At 41.7% G+C, this 25,544-nt stretch overlaps 1 protein-coding gene across 4 annotated transcripts in view; it reads right to left on the bottom strand.

Annotated features, from left to right (window-relative positions):
- ARMC2 (armadillo repeat containing 2) overlaps nt 1–25,544 on the bottom strand; it is a 101,956-nt gene that overhangs the window by 18,839 nt on the left and 57,573 nt on the right. For all 4 annotated transcript variants that reach the window (XM_007447262.1, XM_007447263.1, XM_007447260.1 and 1 more), the window contains 3 exons: nt 21,891–22,036; nt 17,736–17,835; nt 3,082–3,397 (listed from right to left, as the gene is read on the bottom strand). In XM_007447262.1, the coding sequence (XP_007447324.1) occupies nt 3,082–3,397; nt 17,736–17,835; nt 21,891–22,036 (562 nt within the window). The remainder of the gene's footprint in view (nt 1–3,081; nt 3,398–17,735; nt 17,836–21,890; nt 22,037–25,544) is intronic.

Below are 25,544 nucleotides of genomic sequence, written 5' to 3'. Positions count from 1 at the left end.
ACATTCCTTCTTGATCTTGTACGGGGTCACATGACCCACCAGGAAGATGCTTAGATCTGGATTATGTAAACTGTCAATAACACATCATTTGATGTACAGCCCTCTGTCTCAAAAAAACTTACGTAACTGTGCCTTGATTTCTAACCAGTGGAACAGTTCTCAGAGCTTTCTGAGATGCTCTTCCTGGGATATAATCCTCAAATTTGGCTCGAATAAAATTTTCTAATTCTTTCTTTGATCCACTGATTATTTTTTTTAATATAAATTTATTTATTTATTATTTTTGGCTGCGTTGAGTCTTCATTGCTGCACGCGGGCTTTCTCTAGTTGCGACGAGCGGGGACTACTCTTTGTTACAGTGAGTGGGCTTCTCATTGCGGTGGCTTCTCTTGCTGTGGAGCAAGGGCTCTAGGCTCACAGGCTTCAGTAGTTGTGACACACGGGCTCAGTAGTTGTGGCACACAGGCTCAGCAGTTGTGGCTCGCGGGCTCTAGAGCACAGGCTCAGTAGTTGTGGCGCATGGGCTTAGCTGCTCCGTGGCATGTGGGATCTTCCCAGACCAGGGCTCAAACCCATGTCCCCTGCATTGGCAGGAGGATTCTTAACCACTGCACCACCAGGGAAGCCCACTACTGATTAATTTTTTGTCAACAGGGTGATTCTGGCAAAGGCTCAAAGACAAGAGAGAGCTGGAGAGAAAGCTTCCATCTTCTTAGAGAACACAGAAATAATCATGAATACAATGCTGTTAGAAAGATGGACATTAAAGGCCACTCTGACAAAGTCTCAGATGGAAAGGAGGAACAGGTCCTTGGAAACTGCAGGAAAGGTGATCCTTGTTATAAAGTGGCAAAGAATTTGGCTAAATTGTTTGTGTTCTAGTGTTTTGTGGAAGGTCTAGTTTGCGAGCAATGATACTGGGTTATTTAGCTGAGAATTCCAAGCAAAGCGTTTAAGGAGAGGCTTGGCTCTTCCTGACTGCTTACAGTAACATATAAGAAGAGAGGCGTGAACTGAAGAAGTTGTTAAGCAAAAGGAACTAGAACTTGAAGATTTGGAAAATTCTCAGCCTGTCCATATTGCAAGAAAGAAGAAAGCATGTGCTGGAGAGAATACCAAGGGTGTGGTTGGCCTATCACTCAGTAAAGAGTTTACGGGATTATGTGAGCAGAAACACTGCCAATTTGAATTGAAGCTGAGACAGGACCAAACGAAGGAAGGCTGTCAGACTCCTTGGATTTGACAGGACAGAGTGTACAGCTATTTGGCTGTGAATATGCACTATTCTTCTAGTAGAGAAGAGAATGACTCCAGTGGTGATTCAGAGATCACCAGGGCCACTGCCTCAGTTTCAACAGGCCACACTGGCCTTCACCCCAAAGCTTTGAGGGCAAGACTGCCCTGCAGAGCCCTGGTGGCCTAACTGACAGAGCTGTGGAGGAAGGGCCACTGCCCCAGCAGGTCTGCAAGGCAAAGCATCTAATCAAAGAGGATTATTCTCAAGCCTTAAGATCTGATGGGGGCTTCCCTGGTGGTGCAGTGGTTAAGAATCCGCCTGCCAATGCAGGGGACACAGGTTCGAGCCCTGGTCCGGGAAGATCCCACATGCCGTGGAGCAGCTAAGCCCATGCACCGCAGCTACTGAGCCTCTGCTCTAGAGCCTGTGAGCCATGACTACTGAGCTCGCATGCCACAGCTACTCAAGTCCACGCCCCTAGAGCCCAGCTTCACAACAAGAGAAGCCACCGCAATGAGAAGCCCACGCACCGCAACAAAGAGTAGCCCCCGCACTGCAATGAAGAGTAGCCCCTGCTCGCCGCAACTAGAGAAAGCCCGCACACAGCCAAAAATAAATAAGTAAAATAAATAAATTTGTTTTTTTAAAAAAAAAGATCTGATGGAATTCACCTTACTAGGTTTGGGACTTGCTTGGGACCCATCACACTCTTTTTTTCCCTATTTCTCTCTTCTGGAATGGGAATGTCTATCCTGTGCCTGTCCCACCATTGTATCTTGCATATAACTTGTCTGGTTTCACAGGTTCAAGCAGGAGAGGAATTGTTCCTCAGGATATACCATATCTATCTGATTTAGATGATATTTAAATGAGATTTTGGACCTTAGACTTTAGAGTTGATGCTGGAATGAGTTAAAATGTGGGGGGCTGTTGGGATGGAATGAATGTATTTTGCATGTGAGAAGGACATGAATTTGGGGGACCTGGGGTAGAATACTATTGACTGAATTGTGTCCCTTCCCCCAAATTCATACGTTGAAGCCCTAACCCCTAATGTGATTATTTTTGGAGACAGGGATTTTAGGAGGTAAAGTTAAATGAGGTCATAAGGGTGGTGTCCGTATCTGATAGGGTGGTCTTATAAGAAGAGAAAGATCATTCTCTTTCCCATGTGCACATGCACACATTGAAGAAAAGCCACAGGAAGACTTAGTGAGAATGTAGCCACCTGCAAGCCAGGAAGAGGGCTCTCCCCAGAACAGAATCAGCGGGCACTTTGATCTTGGATTTCCAGCCTCCAGAGCTGTGAGAAATAAACTTGTGTTGCTTAAGCCACCCAGTCTGCAGCATTTTGTTATGGCAGCTCCAACTGACTAATGTAGGGTGGGCGGGGGGAATGGGACCTGAATGACCAGGGGCTATAATTACTGATAATGTAAAAAGCTGAAAAAATTAAAAGATAAATAAACTTTAATCGTGTGGACTACCCCAGGAAAAATTTGGGATTTTAAACTCTGCGGTTAGTTTGGCCAATTTTTTACAATTTGATTGGTATGCTTTCAAAAAAAATTGTGATATAATTCACATACTGTAAAATTCACTCTTTTAAATTGTACAGTTCAGTGAGTTTTAGTAATAATTTGTATTACTATTTTTTTTAATCTTTTTAAAAAAAAATCTGGATGACTTTTGAGGCAGTTCTCAACAGAAAAGGAATGAATTTTCCTTCACAGCTGAGAAGGCCTGTTAAAGCGAGCCGACTGTACTGCTAAAGCCCCCATGGCACCCAAGCCCCGGTCCATCTCCCAGCAACGCCCTTGCCGCCAGGGGGCCTCGCTTCTTACCCAGCATGGCGAGGAGCAGGCCCACGATGCACGGGTGGGCGGCGATGGCTGGGCCCACGCTCGGGTGGATGGCCAGGTTGGCGAGCAGGCGGGTCAGCTTGATGAGCACGTCCTCCGCCTGGGCCGGCCTCAGCGTCTTGGGCCTCCCTTCTCCTTCCCCCAGGGCCTTCTGGGAATGCAGATCCAGTTTGTAGAATGTATGGAATAAACACAGCAGAGTTGGGATGCTCCCTTTCTCTTTGGAAAACTGCTCACGGGCCTGGTTATTTTTCGCTGTCAGGTTGCCAAGAATAAAAACAATACGAACGACTAAATCCTGCAGTAAATTAAAGACAAAGAGTCACAAGACCAAAGGGGTTGGGACAAGTTGTTGGGAAGAGGACAGTATTTAATTAATTCACAATTTAATTAATAGTAAAATGGAACACATCTGGCTTCTTCTGACTTGTACAGTATTTGATTCCCAAGATTGGTGCGAAGTGACAGAGGAGATTAAAAGCATTTGGCAACAATGAAAGAATACAAACTGATTGATGCTGTTAGCAAGGTCTATTCACTTCAGATCCTTCATCTGAAATGCTGGCTGGCCTTTTTTTTTTTTTTTTTTTTCCTGGAGAACAATTCGTTGAGCAGGATGACATTACTAACAATGTGTCATATAAATCTAAGTCTTGACCCAAACAGGTTTCTTGAGTATCCATCTTCTCCTAAAAGTTCGCCTCTTGCTGAAGCACTGTGTTTTTTCTAAACCGGGTGTTTGTCCCGTAGAGGCTAATCAGCTTGTGTTACAGCAGGCTTTCTCAGCCTGCGCACTGCTGACTTTGGGGGCTGGATGATTCTTTGCTATGGGGGGCTGTTTATGTTTAGTGGCATTCCTTTCCTACTAGATACCAGAAGCACTTCCCCAGATACCACAACCAAAAATGTTTCAACGTCCCCTGGGGGCAAAATGGCCCCCAGGTGAGAACCACTGTTACAAAGTGTTCACCACTTTAAAGCAGTATTTGTCTTTCTTGACCAGGGTAGTGGTTACATGGGTGACACTTTTATAACTGTTTGCTAGATGGTACAAATGTGTTTTGCACACTTTTCTGTATATAAGCCATATTTCACAATAAATAAACGTTTCTAAAAAATCCCAAGCTGAGAACACTTTACAACTGAACAAGAAACAGAAACAATTATGTTCTTAATTTGACAACAGTGGGCAGACATACCAGTTCGGTTGTTAAAGGAACACTTACTGAGGGGCTACAACTGGCCAGGGTGCTAATGCTCACTGTACAGGCGCTGTGCTATTTACAGACAAGAAACTGGCTTGGAGAAGCTGCCTTGGTCACAGCCAGTGAGGGGTGGAGTCAGGATTTGAACCCAGGATTACCCAGACCTGCAGTCCTTCCTACACCCATGCCTCTCACAGTGGCCAGTTATTTACGAACCTCCTTCGCCTACCCTGCTTTCAGAGCAGTAAAGGAATTATCTCCTTTTAAATGTAAATATGTCACCGGGAGGGATTCTGATAAATGTTAATTTATCAGATCTGTAGTCAGCAATAGCCTTAAGGAACTGGGACAAAGGGCAAAGGGCTGGGTTGGTTTTTCTCCAGGTGGGACCTGGGGGATGGGAGCAGCACTGAGCACTGTGTGTGGCCTAGAGAGAGTGGGTGATCCAGGACAAAGGACAAGACACTGGGGTTTGCCTGGGTCTGCTCTGCCAATACCAACTTGTTCCTGCTTGTTCCTGAGAAAGTGTTCCCTGGCCCTGGTGAAGAAGCACCCAGGCTGCTGCTTGCAAAGCTGGGAATCATCTGCCAACATTAAGAAAGGATGGAGTCTAACATGATGCGCTGGCCCAGGAGAGCATTCACACGGGGGGGGGGGGGGGGAGCCTCAGCTGGGCAGTGTGCAACCAATCACAGCAGGTGGTCCAGTCAGGTGACCCACTCCTGCCCCCACCCCAACTGGAATGCTAGTCCTTGGGTATATTTTGAATGCTGGGGTCTGGGGGAAACACACACACACAAACAAGGATAAGGCAAGCTGCTCTGAAGAGTTAGAATCGACTTGAGAAGACAAGGCTAATGCATGAGGGGACACAGCAAAGACTGAAAAGCTAATAAGGAAGAAGCTAGACTAGGGGATTACGACTCCCAGCAAGAGAGACAGGCAGCCTGCGTCACACTTCACTTAGCTTCTTTGTGACTTGATTAACTCATCTGTAAAATGGGGGGAATATTGTGTTGCAAAATTAAGACAAAACAGATAAAGCACAGGGACTTCCCTGGTGGCTCAGTAGTTAAGGATCCACCTGCCAATGCAGGGGACATGGGTTTGATCCCTGGTCCGGGAAGATCCCACATGCCGCGGAGCAACTAAGCCCGGGAGCCACAACTACTGAGGCTGCGCTCTAGAGCCTGCACAATGAGAAGCCCGCGCACCGCAACGAAGAGTAGCCCCCACTCACCGGAACTAGAGAAAGCCCCGCACACAGCAACGAAGACCCAACACAGCCAAAAATAAATAAAAATTAAAAAAAAAAAAACAGGTAAAGCACAGGTTGTAGTTAGTGATGATTCAGGCACTGTTTTGGGTTTGTTTTTTTTTTTTTTTGGTTACACCACGTGGCTTGTGGGATCTCAGTTCTCTGACCAGGGATTGAACCCGGGCTACAAGAGCGCCGAATCCCAACCACTAGACCACGAGGGAACTCCCCTCAGGCACTGTTAAGAACCCTTTACTATCAATAATATGTTAGTAGCTTTAACCGTGATAAGTTCAAGCGGAGATGTGGTGGGGAACACAGGTGGGTTGGCACGGGGAAAAGGAGCATGTCTTGAGAAAGAGGACCTAGAGCCGTCCCTTTCCGTGGCCTGGGGTCACCTTGTTTGTGTCTGATCACCAGACAGTTCCCTAAAGAAGCCGAAGCCTGTAGGCCTTAAATCTAAACTAAACACAAAAAGTTTCGTTACAATACTCCAGTCTCCCTTCCCATGAAACCAATGGTTACTTCATGTAATTCCCGATGGTGCAGCCTCCTCCCTGGGCTCTGGAAGGAGCGCACTCCTCCACCCTGGCAACACCCAGCAGCAAAGCAGACCATTTTCCAACCAGGACAGAGGCTATTTCTGAGAATTAGACTCCCTGAAGGAAAATTCCACTGTATTTTCTAAATTGAGGAATATGAGCTTTTCACACAAACTGATACAAGATTTCTGATTAAACACACACTACACTAGTCCTACCTCTGAAAACTGTAATAATTACTATTACTACTGACAGTAGTAGCAGCAACAAATACACTGTGTTTATGATGCACCAGGCACTGTTCCAAGCACCTAGGTACACAAATTAACTAAGGCGCTAAAAGTGACAATTTGCAGTTCTTTAATTTGAACAAAACGTTCCCAATCCCCACAGTCTGGATAGCCACCTCCCTCATGCCCTAGACAGCAGTTATGGCCAATATTTTTGGACTTCCTGGTATTCCGTGGATTGTGCACTTATTTCCACAAAAGCACATTAAGCAAGTCAGGAAAGACACAATCGGTGCTCTTAAATGACTTCATAAAGAATACGATAAATAATTGCATTCTAGATAAATCATTACCAGGACTAATCAAGTTACCTCCTAAAATGCCACTGCCGTCTTCTGAAGGATGCTAGACTATTTTTTTCTCCTTTCTCCCTCTTCCTAGCTCTGCTGCTTTACCTCCACTTCTGATGTTTGTTTTTCTGGTTGGTCTAACTCAGAAGGCTTCTCTGACCCTGTACCACCTCCACCTGTCCCTGCTGATTTGCTGACCAGATCCCTGGCTGCAGGTAAAAAAAAAAAAGCAGGTTTCCTTAGAGGTCCTCATTCTTCATAATTCAAATGACCTCTACCCACTGTCACATGTGGTCAAACCTGGGAAGACTGAGTGCTGCTTTTCTTGTTTGAAAAATTCCCTCAGCCGCCTTCCACTTCTAAAATTCTTTGATTCAAATATCTCTGTGGGTCCTAACATGGCACAGATTATTAAGCCTGATGTGGGAAGAAGAAACTTTAGGCTTCAGGACAGGAAGAGTTAACCCTGCCGCAGTACCTCTCTCCCTTCCTTCAGATGGAAAAAGGAGGGGGTGGTTCCTGGCAGCAGTGGTGCCAACTGAAGGATGGCATGCAGAATCAACAAATGGGCTGGCAGATTGCAGCACCAAACTTGCAGCAACTGCTATGCTTGCTGTTTCTGCCCTCTTTCTCAGGGTTGGCTAAGGCATCTTTTTTTTTTTTCCTCCCCCCCATCCCCTCTCTCAAATATATTCTCTGTGAATCGAGGGAACAGGCCACAAGAGCAGCAGTCTCACAGGAGGCTGGCAGCGGTGGTGTCTCCTTACTCCCATGCCAGTGCTTGTCTGGACTCATCTGGAATCCGGAACAAGGAGGCTGACCAAGAGGGCTTAGCAGGGCCCCTTAGCTCCCTGCGGGTGGCCTCTGCGCCGTGCAGAGCACTGCCCCTGGATGGTGTTGCAGAGAGGTTGTTTATTGTTCCACAGCCCAATCTATCTCAAGTCTACCAAACATCACTTAGTTAAAATCCTGTAAAGATTTGAAAAATTAGGCAAAGGCCAAAATCATCAATCTGTAGCGAAACAATGTGCAGAAAACGATTTCACTGAAGGGCCATTCTCCTTTGAGGTACAGAGGCTCTCCTTTATTCTTAGACAACATCTGAGAACCACCTATAAATCAGCACTGCACTTTTTATAGCCTTCTTATTAAACTGAACACAAAGTTGCATATTCATACCACAACTATGTAGTTTTGAAACAGCAAAATGAAGATGAATCAGGAGACAGAATCTTATTTTTCTTCTTTAAGAAGGCAGTCTAGGATAACCAGTTCATATCGACTCTAATTTTGCTTAAAATGGAATCAGCCCAGCAACAGCTCCGGCCAACCAGAGCTCAGACAGGTACACCTACTGGACAAAGCCTGACTCAACTGTGCATCCCAGGTATAGCCTGTGGGATGTTCTCTTTGGTTTAGCATAAGCTATGCCCTCATGAGCAAGCATGTTACTCAGTCTGAATGGGCTCCCCGTGCCTGTAAATAAAATTAACTGGAACAAAACAAGGAGCAGGACACTGCTGAAAAGAATGGTCTCTGTCAAGTTCCAGCAGCAGCCGCCGTGTTGACTGTTACTTTCCATGTGAGAAAGACTGGCCTAAAGTCAATGGAGGAGATTCCCCCCTACTCAGAGACGTAGAAACTGAGGCTTCAAGAGGCTCCCTGGCCCCAAAGTCCCACACTGGTGAAGAGAAGAGGCAGGACTTGGACAATCACTTCTGTACTCACAGATGGATTCCGAAACCACCTAAGCGCACCTGCTCATCTTCCCCAGGCTCAGCCCCAGAGGCCTCTTCCATTCCTCCCTATCTCACTCCCCTCAGCAACCAGTCACCAAGTTCCCTCCAACCTGTCGTCTCACAATCAACCCTGGCTCGCCCGTCTGTAGACTCTTGTCGGAGACCCTTGACGGGCTCCTCCCTCTGCGACCAAGGTTAACTCCACTTCTTGAAGCGCAGCTCTTACGTCATCCCCTTGCTCAAAAACATCCACTGCCTATTAAATGCCAAAGCCAGCATCTAATGCAGCATCTGGCCCCATGTGACCACTTCTATGTTGCCTCACGTTATTCCCCACCCACGGCCCACCAATGGGATCGCACTCCTCCCCCACTCCCACACCCTTCCTGCCGTAGTACCTTAAAATAACCCTTAAAACAGCCCATGTGCATCATGTTGACCATGGGGAAGGAACCCTATCGAGCTGTCACAGAAAGAATCAACGATGTTCAGCAGACTCCATTATTTACTTGGGAGAGGCCTTCTTCTAAGTCAAGGAAAACATTTGAGAAAGGTTTTCAAGAATGGGTTGAAATTGAAAGAGCTGCAAACGTACTTAAACTCAGAACCCTCTCTTAACCAGAAAATTAAACTAAAGATGCCCTGTTGAAATCTGGGTTGAAAAGTTCTCTTGCAATCTGGATCTGAGAGCTCAGTCAGGATTTGCAATTTGCAACATTCATCCAACTTCTCACCCTCAAACAAAACCCCAACATTAATTGAGCTTATAGTTGGCTTGAAGAACAGATAAATTTTACCAATCGGGAAGACAGACTGCAGTGCTGGGGAAATGCTAATTAACCTTAGGCTACTGAAAGTGGGTCAGTGGTTTGCTGAAGTGCTGAGCCATACAAAGCAGAAGATTCTGAGATGTTGGAGACTCAAAACCAGAATCTAAGTAGAAAATCATTTGAAAACCAGAAGAGATTATCCTTGATGCTTCCATCCACCTATCCATTCCGTCAACAATCGTTCACTGAGCGCCCACTGTATGCTTCTGAATGCGGCTATCACTCAAAAGCACCAGGGCGATGCTAGAATTTCACTGGGCTCAGTTCTTTTTTAAGTCAGCAGACATAAATCAGGCATTTGGGTTCCGTGCTGAGTGGGGGGAAGAGCCAGTTCCACAAGGGCAAAGCAGCAGGAGCTGGAAAGAATGAACAAGCTAAGGGCTTATTGTGCTGCCCGCCCGGTCAGGGGTACAGACCAAGGCCAAGGCCGAAAAAAGGAGCCAGCTCAGCCAAACGCTCGCGGCACCCACTGGGAATGTGCCTGCAGAGGGGCTGGGAAGAGAGCCACAGGGCGCGCTCCTGCCAGGCAGGAGGCGGAGGGCAAGCGGGGAGCCAAGTCACCATATAAAGGCGCCAGGGGAAGGGGTGGAGGCACCACCCTCACCAATCCCCTCTGGCCCCAAAGAGGATGGAGGGGAGGGAGAGAGAGGTCGTGCTATCTCTGGCCTGCTCCTTGGCTGTGACCGCATTGGAGGTGAACAGCTCCAAAAAGGGCAGATGTTTTTGCTTTCAGCCTATACCCTCCAGACATTCCAGGTCTCGTTTTCGACATCACGCTGCCTGAACGCTCCAAAGCAGACAGTGTTCATCATGGCTGGAGACAGCTGCTTGCCCAGAAAGAGGTCTAAACGGGATGAGAGAGGCATGACTTTAAAAGCAGTACAAGCAAGGACATGTCGGGGGATTCCCAGACAGTGCTCTCTGAGGTGCTGATTATTGCCCTGCATTTGGAGGTTCTGTTTAAAAAAAGAAACACAAGAAGTTGACCATATCTAAGAGTGGAGAGGGTTAGACAAGACAGTTGTTCAATGGACACAAGTGATGGGAATGTAGGTAAAGGTTATTCCTTTTGGACTGTGACCTTTGCAAAATAGTGCCAGTCTTATAAGTCTTATTTGAGACATTTTACCAGCTCTCCTGCCCAGTAGATATTTATAGAAGAAATGGGGGAAAATCCTTTCACATTTTTGCAAAAAGCAAACCCAAACGTATTTTGCTGAGCTGCTAAATGTGGCAACGTTGACGTCAGAGGCACCTCCTGAGGCGGGTCTGCTTCGCAAGGCTGCTATGGCCAGCCCCTGCCCATGCCTTCGACACTAGGCCCATCTGTTTGCACATTTGGTTGTACCAAACGCAGTTTATACCATAAAGCATACAATATGTGCTTATTTCTAAATGAGATTTGCCATTTAATTGAATTTCAGTCAGCATTCTAAATAGATGCTTTACTTAATGTTAGAGTCTAGCTTACAAACTGCACCCAGCTGACTGAAGTGCTGCATTTTTCAGTCTCAGGTTCTGTGTGTGTAGGAACTGGGAGTTACTAGTTGGACCGTGGATCTTGGACAAATCAACCTCATGGACAGACATGAGCCAAAGAAGTTTCCCTTGTTCTCCTTGGGGAAGTCCTTCGTTAGAGCTGGGAGGAGCGGATTCCTTTTCTCTGAGACTGCTGATAACTAGAAACCCTTGACTTATACCACAGCCATCATATTCTGACATGCCCCCGTCACTGAAGGGCTGTGTGTGGAGGCGGGTGTTATAAACCAAACCATGCGTTATTTAAAATGAACAAATCGCCCTCGACTTTATCTGTTGCAAACTTACACGGTTAAGATAGGGCTATCTACTGAAATGTCGCAAAGCAGACATAAAGCTTGGTGGTTGTTTCACTGACAAATGAATCAACAGCAGCTCGTGCTTGTCTAGCTAACGGAGGATAACGAGCCCTCCCTTCTGCAGCCAATTCAAGGGTCCCAAGGGCCCATGCTCACTTTTACCCGTAGCCCACTCTGACCAGTGCGTGAAGCCCCATCGGTGCGATGGCCTAGTTATCAAATTGGGTTTGGTCTCAGGATGACTTGTTTGGACACAAATCTGGCAGAGAAAATTCCTGTAAGGGTCTAATGACCGATCTCATTTTCTCTGGCTAAGAAAGTGCTCCTCAGCTATTGTTGCAAACGGCACAAGACATGTGGTTATCACCACTCACTGGCGAAACCTACACCAACACCTGGCATGTCTTGCTAATTTGGTTCCTACTTTGTGAGGGAGATTCAGTTTCAGCCACATGCCTGTAGAGAAAGACTGACCCTGTGTGGCTGCTTTTTTTTAATCACTTTAAAATCTCTTGAGGTTTTGTAGAAAACCCTCTGCTGTCCATATGGGGGAAAAAATTGTTTTCAGGAGCCATCTTAATAATGTATATACCACAGGTTCTCAAACCTGCTCTTCATTTGAATCACCTGTGGAGCCTCTTAAAAATAGGTTCTTGAGCCCAGTCCCAGAACTGAATCAAGATCTCCCAGGTGGGACCTGAGAACCTGTATTTTATTTTTTGTATTAGAGTATAGTTGCTTTACAATGTTGTGTTAGTTTCTGCTGTACAGCAAAGTGAATCAGCCACACGTATACACATATCCCCTCTTCCTTGGATTTCCTTCCCTTTTATGTCACCAGAGGGCACTGAGTAGAGTTCCCTGTGAGAACCTGTATTTTTAAAGCTCCACAAGTTTAGGAGACACTGATTCAAATCAAGAAAGAATTAGAAATCTCACCACCTTAATACCTACTAACTGTTCTTATAATATCATGTTTAAAAATAATATGAACCCATGTTCCTTGTAAATAATTCCCACAACACAGATGTGTAGAAAATAAAAGTGAAAATGCTCCTCCTACCCTTCATTATCAACTGACTCAAGAGAGACAGATTAAGGACTTTCCCAAAAGACTCGTTCTCATATGCTGAAGTCAGACTTTACCCTTGACAAGCAATGAATATGAATAATGTAAAAAAAAAAACAACTGGAAAACAATTTTTACTTTTGACATTTTCTCAAACCTTTTCTTTTCTTTTCTTTTTTTTTTTCTTCCTTGAATGGGAAACAACATCGGATGGGGAGGAAATATCCTACTTCTCCCATCAGCCATCAGCTCTTGTACTACCTAGTTCCAAGCAGGATTTCCTCCCGGGTGGACTGTGGAAGTGGCTGGGCAGTTTCCTGCCAAGCTCCTCACCTGGGGAAAACACTTAAAGAGGTGTGTGTAGGTGACAGTTCATTTATTACTAGAGAGGATTTTTCTTTTTGTTTTTGTTTTAGATTTTTGTTTCTATGTTCTTCGAAAATATACTCAGCCATAACATGATTTATGATTCATGATTTTTTTTTACATCTCTACTGGAGTATAATTGCTGTACAATGGTGTGTTAGTTTCTGCTTTATAACAAAGTGAATCAGTTATACATATGTTCCCATATCTCTTCCCTCTTGGGTCTCTCTCCCTCCCACCCTCCCTATCCCACCCCTCCAGGCAGTCACAAAGCACCGAGCTGATCTCCCTGTGCTATGCGGCTGCCTCCCACTAGCTATCTTATCTTACGCTTGGTAGTGTATATATGTCCATATGTCCATGCCACTTTCTCGCCTCATCACAGCTTACCCTTACCCCTCCGCATGATTCATGATTTATGTTATGGCTAAGGCCCAGAAAAATGAAATCTCCCAGTTGCCAATGTAGTCTTCAGACTTTTAAGACAAAGGCAACACTAACCTCTCAGAACAAAGTCTATAGACTCTTTCTGATTATTAATCCCTGGGTGATATCTGTGTACATTAAGAGACTATAAAGCCTCCAAAGTACGTATGTGTCCACAATCCAAGTTAGCCTAAGAGAAACATTTCCTAGAGCTGAAACAAAAATAGTTCCAGGAAGTAATAACTCTATTTTAAAAGTTGCTGGAGGACTGGTGTATGTTTCAAAGATCAGTTCAAAGCCTCAGCGTCCAAGTAAACCTCAGATGGAGCAAAGTTTGAGCCACCGAAGATTAATACACTCACATCAGAATGTCGTGTGCGGTTTCTGACAATCACTTTTATCTCTAGGCAAATAGGAAAAACAAATCTTATCCAACTGGTCACCTGGGCCAAGGGGAACAGGAACCTATGATGCTGTGCTGGTCCAAAGTAATTTAAGATCCATCATTTCTGTTTTGCCATTGTGTATGGCAGCCCACCAATGTGAAAAATGTGGGGAAAATTATTATTTCCTCCTCCAAAGTAGGAAAAGAAGAAAGTAAACATTTAAGGAAAGAAGTACTAGATGACTAGAAAAAAAACACCGTATAATACTTTACAGATTCCAAAGCATCTCACATACTCAAAGTTCACTCTTTCAGCACTTTCATCATGAGTCTGTTATGTCAAGAATCATCTCAGGTTTATAAAGACAAAGACCATGTCCTTAGCAAATCCCAACAGTGGGTGAGGTAGCTACACAAATGATAACCATTTGGAGAATCACAGAAGAAATATTTACAAAGACCTATGAGAGCTTCTGGTTAATGATTTTAGGAAAATAGTTGGGACACATAACTACTTCCTTGTAGCCTGAACAATTTCCCTGCTCTTCTAACATATTTTGGTTTTGAGGAAAATATGAATTATACATATTTTTTCTTACTAGAAAAAAAACAAAGATGGTTCAAAACTGTAATATTTCATTCTTCTACATAAGTAAAAGACAATATAGAGTCAAAGTATAATTTTTAAAAACTTAACATGGCTCTCAAAGAAATATAAAATTAACACAATTAAAAAATTATCTCATTTAATGAGGGAAGCCAATACAATGGTAAAGTGGGCTCCACGAACAATCAAAGAACTGGGGGGTTTACAGGCATTAAAAAGAATGTTAGAATTAAGATTACTAGGTTAGATACACACCTGGCTAATAGCCTAAAGGTAACAAAACATAACTTTGAGGTTATCTTGTCTACCAGAGAGAAATCTACAAATTAATGTGTAACTTTGTAGTGTCTGGGTTCTAATCAAATAGTAAACAGCAAGTTTAAACAAAGATATATTCTCCTTGAGAATTAAGCCCTGCCCATTAATGCCCTAGCATGACTTTGTCAGGACATCTAGGCTCCTACCCCACACCCTAGTTCTAAGTTTTTGTTAGTTTTTCTCAATAATAGTGAAATGGTTGAGGTCAGGGACATACTGCTTGGGTCCTTAGCTCTGGCTACACTAACTGGGTGTGCTAGCTACATTAAAGTCTTCAAAATGATGCACGCAGTATGTAAACTTTGGGGATTGGCTTTTTTTCACTCAGCATAATTGGAGATTCATCCAAGCTGTAGTGTGTATAAATAGTTCACTCTTTTTTATTGATGAATAGTATTCCGTGGTATGGATATTCCACAGTTTGTTTAGCCATTTATCCAGTGAAGGACATCTGGTTGTTTCTAGTTTTTGACGATTACATATAAAGCTGCTACAAACATTTTAAAAATAAAAATAAAATGAAGTACTGATGAGGGAAACATTGGCTGGTCTTAGAAGGCTTCACAGAGAAGGGAACATGAGTGCTACATCTTGAAACATGAATTGTCTTTTGAAGATGAGAAGGGACAAGAGAAACTTCATCAGAGAGTCCCTCAAGCCTTTCTCGCTAAGAACCTATTCATGTTCCATTTTTAGACAATTTAGGTGTTAATTTTAAGAAGTTTGGTTATGAGGTTCCCCTGCTAATTGCAAATAATTGCAAAAGACAGTTAATGATTACCAAAGGCAAAGTTAACAACCACGGAAAGGGAGAGAGAAATCTACAAGAAGAAGCCACAGACATTTAAAGAACCTTATCAATAGACTCATGCTCCCAATGTAGGACAAATAACCTCTAGAGTAACAATACCTGTAATATTGACCTTTGGCATCAAGAAGAGGTTAAATTATTTTTAATATCCTCTAAGAAGGCAAGGAAATCTGCAATATATTTGAATATGATTTTACCACAATGATTAAAAAAATTTTGGTGATTAAGGGGATAAATTACACATTTCCTTGATGGTTCTGAAAATAACATATTACTGTACTTAGTTTACAAGGTGCTCTTTATTCTTCTTTGGACCAAAATAACTTTAACAGGAACACAAAATTAAAACATAAATCAATAGAGAAGAATATGGCCTTTAAACACCAATTTTGCTTTACAGACAACTATTGGTCCAAAGTGAAAAGTAGTTCAGTAAGAAGTGCGTTAAAATTTTATGCCAATTAAACTTCAAGACATTTAGTCCCTTGAGCCAGAAAAAACATATCCTTAACCATACTGACATCTCAAGTATCTAATATTAGCGGGATACCAGTACTTTTCACTGTTTATTAAATATGACCATCATCTTAAGCTACAATCAGAGAAACAGTTATGTGCTCATAATGCCATAAGACAACAGGGCTATTTGTCAGTACTGAACTGATAGGTTTTCTTCCTTTTCAAACAGATTACAGGTTATGACATAACTTGAAATCAAACTGTAAAACAGAAGTGTTTTCTTTCATCCACATTTGAAAACATCTTCTCCGGTTATGTCTAATCTAAGTCATCCATGATCAAAACACCAAAGCAAAAGAGAAACAATGATGATAAAATAATATTACAAGTAAAACCCATAAAGGAATCCCATAAAACAAAACTACAAAATAAAATCCATAACTAAATCCCTTTTTAGATATAATGTTGAAAAGTTTCTTTTAATGTTATAGCAAACTATCTTTTCTACCCTTTTAATTTTTTCCTTAAAAAAGAAAACTAGGACTAGGAGTGCCTAAGCTCCTATGGGGTTAATTCACTTGTCTAAAGATTAGAGTTCTGGTAATATATTGTACCAAAATCTAAATCAATAAATGCTTAATGGACACTTAAATTAACACTGTGACTACTTTAAGGTACATTAATCAAATTCATTCTCCACCTGACACAGCAAATTCTTATACCAGGAAATCTTTCAAGGTATGTAATTTAAAGAAAATACAAAATACACAGGGGAAAGCATTTGTAATCCAAACACTCAGAATCAGGAACTCAAGTGCCTATTTGTGAATCAGTTTTTTAAAGTTAAATAGAAACATTAACACTTTGTAAGCAAAGTTTTATCACCTTTAAAATGTAGTAATGGTGTAATATGAGCACAGAAATTTCTCTACCATCTATATAACCAAAAAGACACTAGTAACCATTTAATAAATAGCTGATAATAGTGTAAAATATGACAGATTTAGTCATTCTCAGCAGAAGTACTTGGCTGGGTAAGAATGAGTTCAATGCTGTTTGTGGCAAACAGGGATTATATTTTGAGGTGCTGTTGATATGGTTAATATAAATAAACACAAAGCTTTATATTAAAATGGTCTTATGTATACATAAATTATTTGGTTTTAAACTGGTGATACCTACTATGTGATTTTGAAAACTTACTGTGTTTCAAATGAATATATATTGTCTTCATGTATAAACCGTCTCCACTGAAGAGCTGATGTCACTTTAAGCATTTTATTTATATACTGCATTTAATGAATATTCAAAAACTTCTAATAAAACTTAACATTTGTACTATTATAATCTTATTAAGGGGAAGTCATTTGTGAGTTCTTCCTTTTATTTTCTTTTTAAACAGCTATACACATTTTTGTCCGATCCATTAAAACCAAATTATTTCCTTTAAATACTTACCTAGAAATGTCATCTTCTACATACAGCAGTGTCAAGGAATTAGAGAATTTCAGGGCCAGAAGAATCTTTAGACTATATCCAGCGTAGGAGATCCCAAACTTTAGTTTGCATCAGGAGTCCCTGCAGTTCTTGTTAAAGTGCAGATGGCTAGGCCCATGTGCACCCAGCTGGCTCAGCAGGCCTGGGGTGGGGCCTGGAAATAACCGGGTTAACCCCACCCCACCCAAAGATGCCTCTCATGTACGGGTCCACAGATCACCGGGAGGAGCAACACTGGGGGGGGGTCTACCCACCCTGCACCCCAAATCGCGAATCCTCCTACTGCATCCACATCCTACTGAGGCCATTTCTCCCTCAAACTACTCCCTCCCCACCTCCTCCATGGAACTCTGCCTCCTGGGGAAGCTCGTTACACATCGGACGGAAGCTTCTAATAGAAACCTATATATTCAAAACATAAAGTCATTCAACATGGGATTACACAGGGACTTGACTGGCAGTCCAGTGGTAAAGAATCTGCCTTCCAATGCAGGGGACGCAGGTTTGATCCCTGGTCAGGGAACTAAGATCCCACATGCTGCGGGGCAACTAAGCCCGCTGGCTGCAACTACTGAGCCTACGTGCCGCACCTAAGACCCAACGCAGTCAAATAAATAAATATTAAAAAAAACAAAAAAAACCATGGGGTTACACAAATACACCAATGCAAAGACACATTGAAGAATTAAATGTATGAAAAACTGACCTGCTTCTTCTGGTATTTGTTTATCAGATTCAAAAACAAGGCATAACATCTGGAGTAGTTGGCCAAGGCTACACAGCAGTCATGATAAGTAGTAACTTTGCTGCAGAAATGTCAAATGGAAAAAATAAAAATAAACTTTGTTTTTCAATAAAGTTCAACTATACCTAGGGTCACTTTAAATGCAGACCTTCAAAGCACTGTTCTGTGCATGAAAAGCAGTCTGGAAATACTGTACACACCAATCCAGAGAAGCCTCAAGGAGGTGCGCTGTCTGCTCTAGACTCCAGGGGCACAAAGTGGGAGGAGGGAAGATTTTTTTCAAGTTCTTTGAAAAAGAGAAACCTGAAGCCTCTAACACATGTACAAGGTATGAATTTGCACTGCCCATGTGGTTCAGAAAACACAAGCTTAGAAATTTACACAAAATCTGGCTGGATATCAACCAGTCAATCTCCTGGGACTCCAGTAGAAGTAAATGTTAAAATGCTCAAATATACTAGGCTGTTAGTGGTATATTAATATCAGGCAAGATAGACCTTAAGGCAAAAAGCCTTGAAAATAGCTTCACATTTTCAAAAGTAAGCAAGAAAACAATGAAACTCACAAGGTGGAGTTGACAAACCTACCTCAAATTGGGAGATGTTCATAAATTTCTCGTTAAGTGATAGATTAATAGGTAAAACATCACTAATATTTTAAAAACTTGATCATGTGCCAGGCCATTAACAAGTCTCAGTAAATTTTCAGAGAACCAGTGTCTCAGATCACATTCTCTGGTCAAAGTACAATTAAATTAGAAATCAATGAAAAACACATTGTTTAAAAAACTTACTTTTGGAAATTTAAAAACACATAACTTGTGGGTCAAATAAATAGAAAAACACTTATATCTGAATAATAACAAAAACACTACAAAACAAAATTTGTGAGATGCAGCTACAGCAGTATTTAGAGGAAAATTTATAACCTTAAGAAAGCTGAAAAGAAAGGAATTGAATTTCTAATCAAAACAGAAGAAAATATAATGTATCCCAAAAGAATAGAAAGATGGGCATTATTAAGGATAAGAACAGAAGGAATAAAATACAAAATAAACATACAACAGAGTGGTTCAATAATCTGTTGGTTCTTCACAAAAACTAATAAATTGTCAAACCTTTGGCAAGACTGATCAAGAGAAAAAGAGAAACATCACAAATCATCAAAATAAGGAATAAAAATCAATATCAAAATGAAGAGGCGGTGTAACATAGCTTTTAAATGTATGAATTCTAGAGCCATACTACCTGGTTTAAATCACGGCTGTGTGACCCTGGGAAAACTACCAAACCTCTCTATGCCTCAGTCTCCTCATAGGTACAGTGAAGATAATAATACTAGTACCCACCTTTTAAAGCTGTTATAAGGAATAAATGAATTAGTATTTGGAAAGTGCTTAGAACATTGCCTGGCACATAGTAGGCACTGTATAAGTATTTCTTAAATAAATAATATAAACAAAAGGGGCATAATTAGAGATGCAATAGAGATTAAAAGGATAATAGAATATTTGGGATGACTTTATACAGTTTGAAAACTTAAATGGACAAATTCCTATAAATATATAACTTTTAGAAACTGAATCAAGTAGAAATAGGAATATGACTAGACATATAACTATTAAAGAAAGTGAATCAGTTGTCAATGACATTCACACATGCATGCATGCATGCACACACACATATACACACACCAGGATAAAACAGCTTTCAAGCAAGTTCTACAAACTTTTCAAGAAACAGGTAAGTTTAATTTTCAGAAATTCTTCTAGAAGAGAGAAGATGTTAGAATATATCCCAGCTCATTTTATGAGGCTGGTGTAAACTTCACACTAAAACCAGACACGGACAGTATGAGAAAAGAAACATACAGGTCAATGTAACTCATAACCATAGATGAAAAATACTAAACAGAATATTAGTTAAGCAAATCTAGCAATATATAATGGCTTAACATGAGAAAATCTGTTAAGAAAATCCACATAATCAAAATACACTCGAGGCAAGTATTCAAGGAAACTTAAAATCCATTAATGAGAGAAAATTGTTCCTTAACTGTCCAAGGGTATCTACAGAAACCTACAACAAACATTAATTTCAACTGGCAAAACCACAAAAATATTTCCTTTCAACTCAGGAGTAAGTCAGCTGGTTCAACACTCTCACAACTTTGTATTGGACATCCTAAGCCACGCACCTAAGAAAAAGGTGGGGGCAGGGGCCAAGAGTTGTAATCATGGGAAAAAAACCAAAAGTAGACTTATTTGCATAAATTTGCTTAGAAAATCAAAGAGAATCTATAGACTAACTCTTAGACCTAATGTTAATCAAGATGTCCTGGGGCTTCCCTGGTGGCGCAGTGGTTGAGAGTCCGCCTGCAGACACAAAAGGACAAATATTGCATAATTCCACTGACATGAAATATCTAGGTAGATTCGTACAGACAGAAGTAGATTACAGGTTGCCAAGGGTTGAGGGGGTGGGTAGGGAATGGGGAGTTATTGCCTATGGTCAACAGAGTTTCTGTTTGGGGTGATGAAGACATTCAAAAAATAGATAATGGTGAGAGTTTACAACATTGTGAATGTACTTAATGCCAATAAATTGTGTACTGAAAAATGAAAAAAAAAAAAAAAAGATGTCCTGGGATACAAGATTAATAAGCAAACATCAATACTATCCATATACACTAGCAACACTCATTAGAATTGTGTTTTTTTGAAGATTGCATTCATAATTGCAGCAAGCGCCGTGAAGAGATGTATCTAACAAAAGATGTACAGAATCTTTTTGGAGAAAGTTATACAATTTTATTAAAAGAAGAAGACATCACAACTGTTTGTGGATGGAAGACTCGATATCATAAAGATGCTAATCAATTATCCCCACGTCTGTCCCAGATACTCTACACAGTCAATGTAGTTTCATGAAAAAAAATCCAAAGTTCCTGTCATGGACTTTAGCTGATTCTCCAATTCATGAGGAAGAGAAAATAAGAATTTGGATCTTAAAGGAGAAAAGAAGTGAGGGATTCATCTTATCCTACAGCAAGACTTAAATCCAGAATAGTAAAAACAGCATGGAACTGGTCTGAAGACGGACCAAACAGAATGTCCACAAACAGGCCTGCAAGTATATGGAACCTCGTGTTCTACTGACTAGGCATTCAAACGCAGTGAAAAAAGGATGGTGTATTCAATAACACGTGTGGGGAAAACCGTCCACGTGGGAAAAAAAAATTAAATTGGATCTCTACATGCCACCACATACAAAAATAAACTCTTTATGATTTTATAGTGCTTCAAAATGGGACTAAGTACCCAGAATTAAGTACCCAGACAGGAAAGCACAGTGCTAAAAGATCAAAGCTGGACTCACATCCTCATATTGGGATCAATTACCAATTCAGTCTTCAGGAAATTTTGTATTTCATTAAACAACTACAATATTATAGTTCAAGAAAGGCCCGGGTCTCTTGAGAAGGATCATTATGTAAAAACAATGGCAAAGAGCAGTGAGGGAAGAAATAAAAATGCATAATTTAAAGACAGTTCCAAAATTTAGCCACATCTTGCTTTGAGGCAGCCTGGATTCAGGTGATCATTGCTTCTGGAGAAAAGTAAGTATAAACATGACTAGTGAATGTGTGAGCCAAAGTTCAGCCAAACAACTGAAATAAAATGACCTTCAATTACAAATTAAGTCAGATCAGTCTTTCTAAGTAATGGCCTCCTTTTTCAGTTAAAATCCGGAAGCATTGCTTCCAAGCGCACCAGGTTTGCCATGTTTTGTGATATAGCTCTTTATCTCCAATAAGCTGAGAGGAAGTTTTGTTTGTTTGTTTTGTAAAAATACTAGGACAACTCACAACTTTAGTTACAGTAACTTAAAATCAATGAGCTTAGAATCACAATAGAAATACATAAGAAATGAAGTCATTAGTTTAAATCATTTTTTAAAAACTCGGGCCACTAGATTTACCTTTTCTTTGAGGTGACATAAAAAGCAAAAACAGGATTCCTTGCCAGTCACACACACAAATATTAAAAAAAAAAAAAACCCTAAGTCTAAACATTAGCATTTTTGTAAGGCTACTTTGTTTTCCTAGTCTACCTACCTGAATATTCGGGCAACATTGGTGCAGACCTCCTTGTCACCTATGTACTGTCCCATCACCGTGCAGAGCTGGGGAAGGGCACTGATGCTTAGCAACTTACTTCTTGCTAGTGGTGAGTCAACCAAGTTTCTCAGTGTAGCAGTCATCTATGAAAAAAAACACATTAGTGTCATTTTTTAAAATTAGAAAATACAGCAACACTAATCAGCACAGCATAATTCATACCATAAGTTTCGTTACATCAGTAGCTAAACCGAGGCCCTGTTATGCATCTCCCATCAGAGAACATGGGCCTGTATGCACAAAATGAAAACCAAAAAATGAATACAAAGAAAGCCTACTTCGGTTCAAAAGTAATGAATGAAATATTCGTGTTAAGAAGCAATTAGTATACCAAAACCCCAGGGTTAAGCAAATCATCATCTGGGTTTAGCAGAAGTCATAAGATCATCCACTGACCCTGTGACATGTGAGTTCCACAGAACAGAAATTCCTTGTTCCATATTCTTATAAATACCATCAAATAACAATGCGGTAGCCAAAGAATATTTAAGACTGTTAGTCTCATTCTCTTCCAAGTGGCAAGAATTGATGTCTTGCAAATTTGTCTTATTTTGTAAAAAAAATGTTCAGAAAACCTATGTACTTTAACCCTTGTCTGAAAGTGGAGAACAATTTAATAAATCCATAAAATGAAAGTTGCTGTTATCTAATAATTTTAAATATGCAGTGTGATCTTTCCTCGTGAGATAGTACAGGCAGGCTACTGGTTAAGAGAGTCAGCTTGGGCATTGGACGGCCTGGTCAAATCCCAGCCCCACCACTCACCAGTTTAGGTTAGTTAACCTCCCAGAGCACATTTTTCTCAACAGTAAAGCGGGGATGGTGATAATTGCCCTGGAGTTATTAGGATTCAATGAGGTGAGATGCATGAGTGGCACTGCCACTGCTGATTAACTAACAGGAGCTCAAAAGTCATGGGTCCCATCCCCGCCTTTGTTGTGCGTCTTCACACCCAAAATGCAGAAGAAGGGAGATCGCTGGCCGTAGAGTGAAAGGATGGAGATTCAAGTCCGAAATCTCTTCCTAAATAAGTGACTGAGGCACTCACTCGCTCCTCAGCTTCCTCATTTCCTCATCTGTGAAAAGGGGGTTACAACCCCTGCTCACCAGCCAGGGTTGTGTGTATCAGGTGGAAAAAATGTAACACTGTTTTTGTACCCTGTAGAGCATTATGTAAATATAAAGCCATAAGTAATAAACTTTGAAAACAATTATTAAGATGACATGTATCTTTGATTAGTTTTCCTTTGTAACAACTGCAACAAAAAGATTTTGTTAAAATATAACCCACTACCTTCTAAAGCAGAGAAAATAAAATTAATGCTTCAAATAAATGTGTGCAAGTCTTTTGTAGCCAATTCAATTATGTAGCAATTTAGTAAATTCTTCCCTGAAAGGTTCAGTATCCAAAACACTGGAGGGGAAACAAACTATTCTAGCATTCCACTTTACCAGGGATCTACAACGCAGTCTCTTAAGCTAAGGAAGGCTAACAAACCATTCTAGGCATTTCAAGCCATCACTGCCATAAAATGGAAAATTCTCATCATCGGACCCTGGCTCTACCTGTTCTTCTTCAGAGACAGCCCAGGCACTGGAGCACTGCTGGTTTATGTCAATCCAAAGGGAGACTCAGAGGTTTCCCCACTCCGACACCAAAGAGCACAGATGCCCAAGTGAATCCTGGCCTGAACCAGACAGACAGAGACCGTGGCAGATCATGGGACTCTCATTCCACCCACGGTGCACACAAACGCCTCCCCTTCCCTGGCCCCCAAGGCTTCACAGATTGGGCACCTAAATCTGTTGTCATCTCTGGCTCCCCAGCTCAACCTCTGGCAGGGGGCGCTGTCAGCAGGAGGGACCAGACTTTTCTTAGGAGCTTTTATTTTCTTGTTTCAACCTCAGTTTTGGTGGGGTTTTTTTTCTCCCTTTCAACCCTTTTTCTCACCTCATTAGAAAAAGTTAAGACAGCTCATGGTTCTTTTGCCCCGAATACATAACTTTTATAAATGGCCCCAATCAAGAGTGGAAGCACACATTTATATGTGACACATCACCTGATTTTAAATCCCTATCTATTTACAGCCTGTATCAATCACATTGTATGGAGCACAGGGAGTTGAGTGAGTTGAATGTTTCCAGATTTGTCAGTTGTGATGCTAGCAGAATAATATACATGAAACATATACCATGCACTTGAAAAATACATAGTGATGCCTCAATATATGACACTACCATCAACACAGTGTCTCAAGTAGCAAAACCAGACACATTCCAGAATCTTGCCTTTCTGCTTTCTGTCACCCTAAGCCCTACTGGCTTTTTGTCTATTGCTCCTAGAATATGACTCCATTTCCTGACCTTGGTGTACAAGGCCTGGTATGGTCTGACTCTTGCCAACCCCTCAAATTTCATCTCATACCACACACACCCCACAAACTACTTTATGTTAGGTTATTTTATATTATGTTTTATTGTCTATTTCTCTATACTAGAAGCTTCAGTGAGGGTATACACTTTGTCTTTTCACCATTGTGCCCCCCAGGCCTAAATCTAGTGCCCGGCACACCATGGGTCCTCAATAAACATTTGTTGATGGAATGGACGAATGGATTATTACCTACAAAGGAAACACTGGTATAAATAGAAAGGTTGGGATTCAGAAAACCATAGATGAATCAGAGAATATCTCAGGCAGATGGATTTTAAGATGATTTAAAAGGAGCGGAGGAATAAAAAAATAATCGATGAAAGAAAAATGGACTTCCTGGAGGGGGACTAGTGTATTCCCTATTCATGTCATTCACAACAGCAGCTCCTTCCTAGGCTCCTAACTCCTCTCCCTCCTTCCCTTTCAGCAGCTGATTGATCACCTGTTCTACCTCTTCTTCCCATCTTCAAGGCTGCTGGTTCTGTTTAAGCCCATTTCACCTCTCTCCCAAACTCTACACTCCCCGCATGGGCTCCTTCCACTCTCTCCACTATTGGGCTCATCTCCCCACAGCATCTCCCTGCTGCCAGAGGGAGCATCTTGAAACCCAACCTTCCCTGTTCAAAGACTTCCTCTGACTTCCGGTGGCCTACTGGGCAAAATCCATATCCTAAAGACTATTCACTCTCTAAAGCGCGGTTCACCCCCCGCAAGCTCATCTCCTTCACCTCCCCCTTCCTCCCTCTCCATCTTTCAGACTCTGCACCATACACAACCACCTCATCCTTTCACAATTCCAAGCCTTTGAACGGACCACTGCCTCTGCCCAGAATGTCCCCCTCCATCACACTCCGCCGCCCCTTCTCCAACCTGCTCACCTCCTGCCCGGGTTCATGGACCCAGCTCAGGCTCACTTCTCCTCTGTGAAGACTTTTCAGCGGTTGACTGCTTCTCTTCCAGATGAACAGACCTTCCTGTTCCACACCCATCACAGACTCCTAACCACTAGTTTCAGGTACCTTCTCTCCCACTGTGAGCTCCTCCACAGTCCAGTTTCTTATTCCTTTTCCTACCCAGAGGACAATAAATAAGCCCATTAAAAAGCTTACTGGATGGGGCTTCCCTGGTGGCTCAGTGGTTGAGAGTCCGCCTGCCGA

This window comes from Lipotes vexillifer, unplaced genomic scaffold, assembly GCF_000442215.2.
Source record: "Lipotes vexillifer unplaced genomic scaffold, Lipotes_vexillifer_v1.1 scaffold515, whole genome shotgun sequence".
Taxonomy (NCBI): Eukaryota; Metazoa; Chordata; class Mammalia; order Artiodactyla; family Lipotidae; genus Lipotes; species Lipotes vexillifer.
This window is presented reverse-complemented; position numbering and strand designations above follow the sequence as displayed.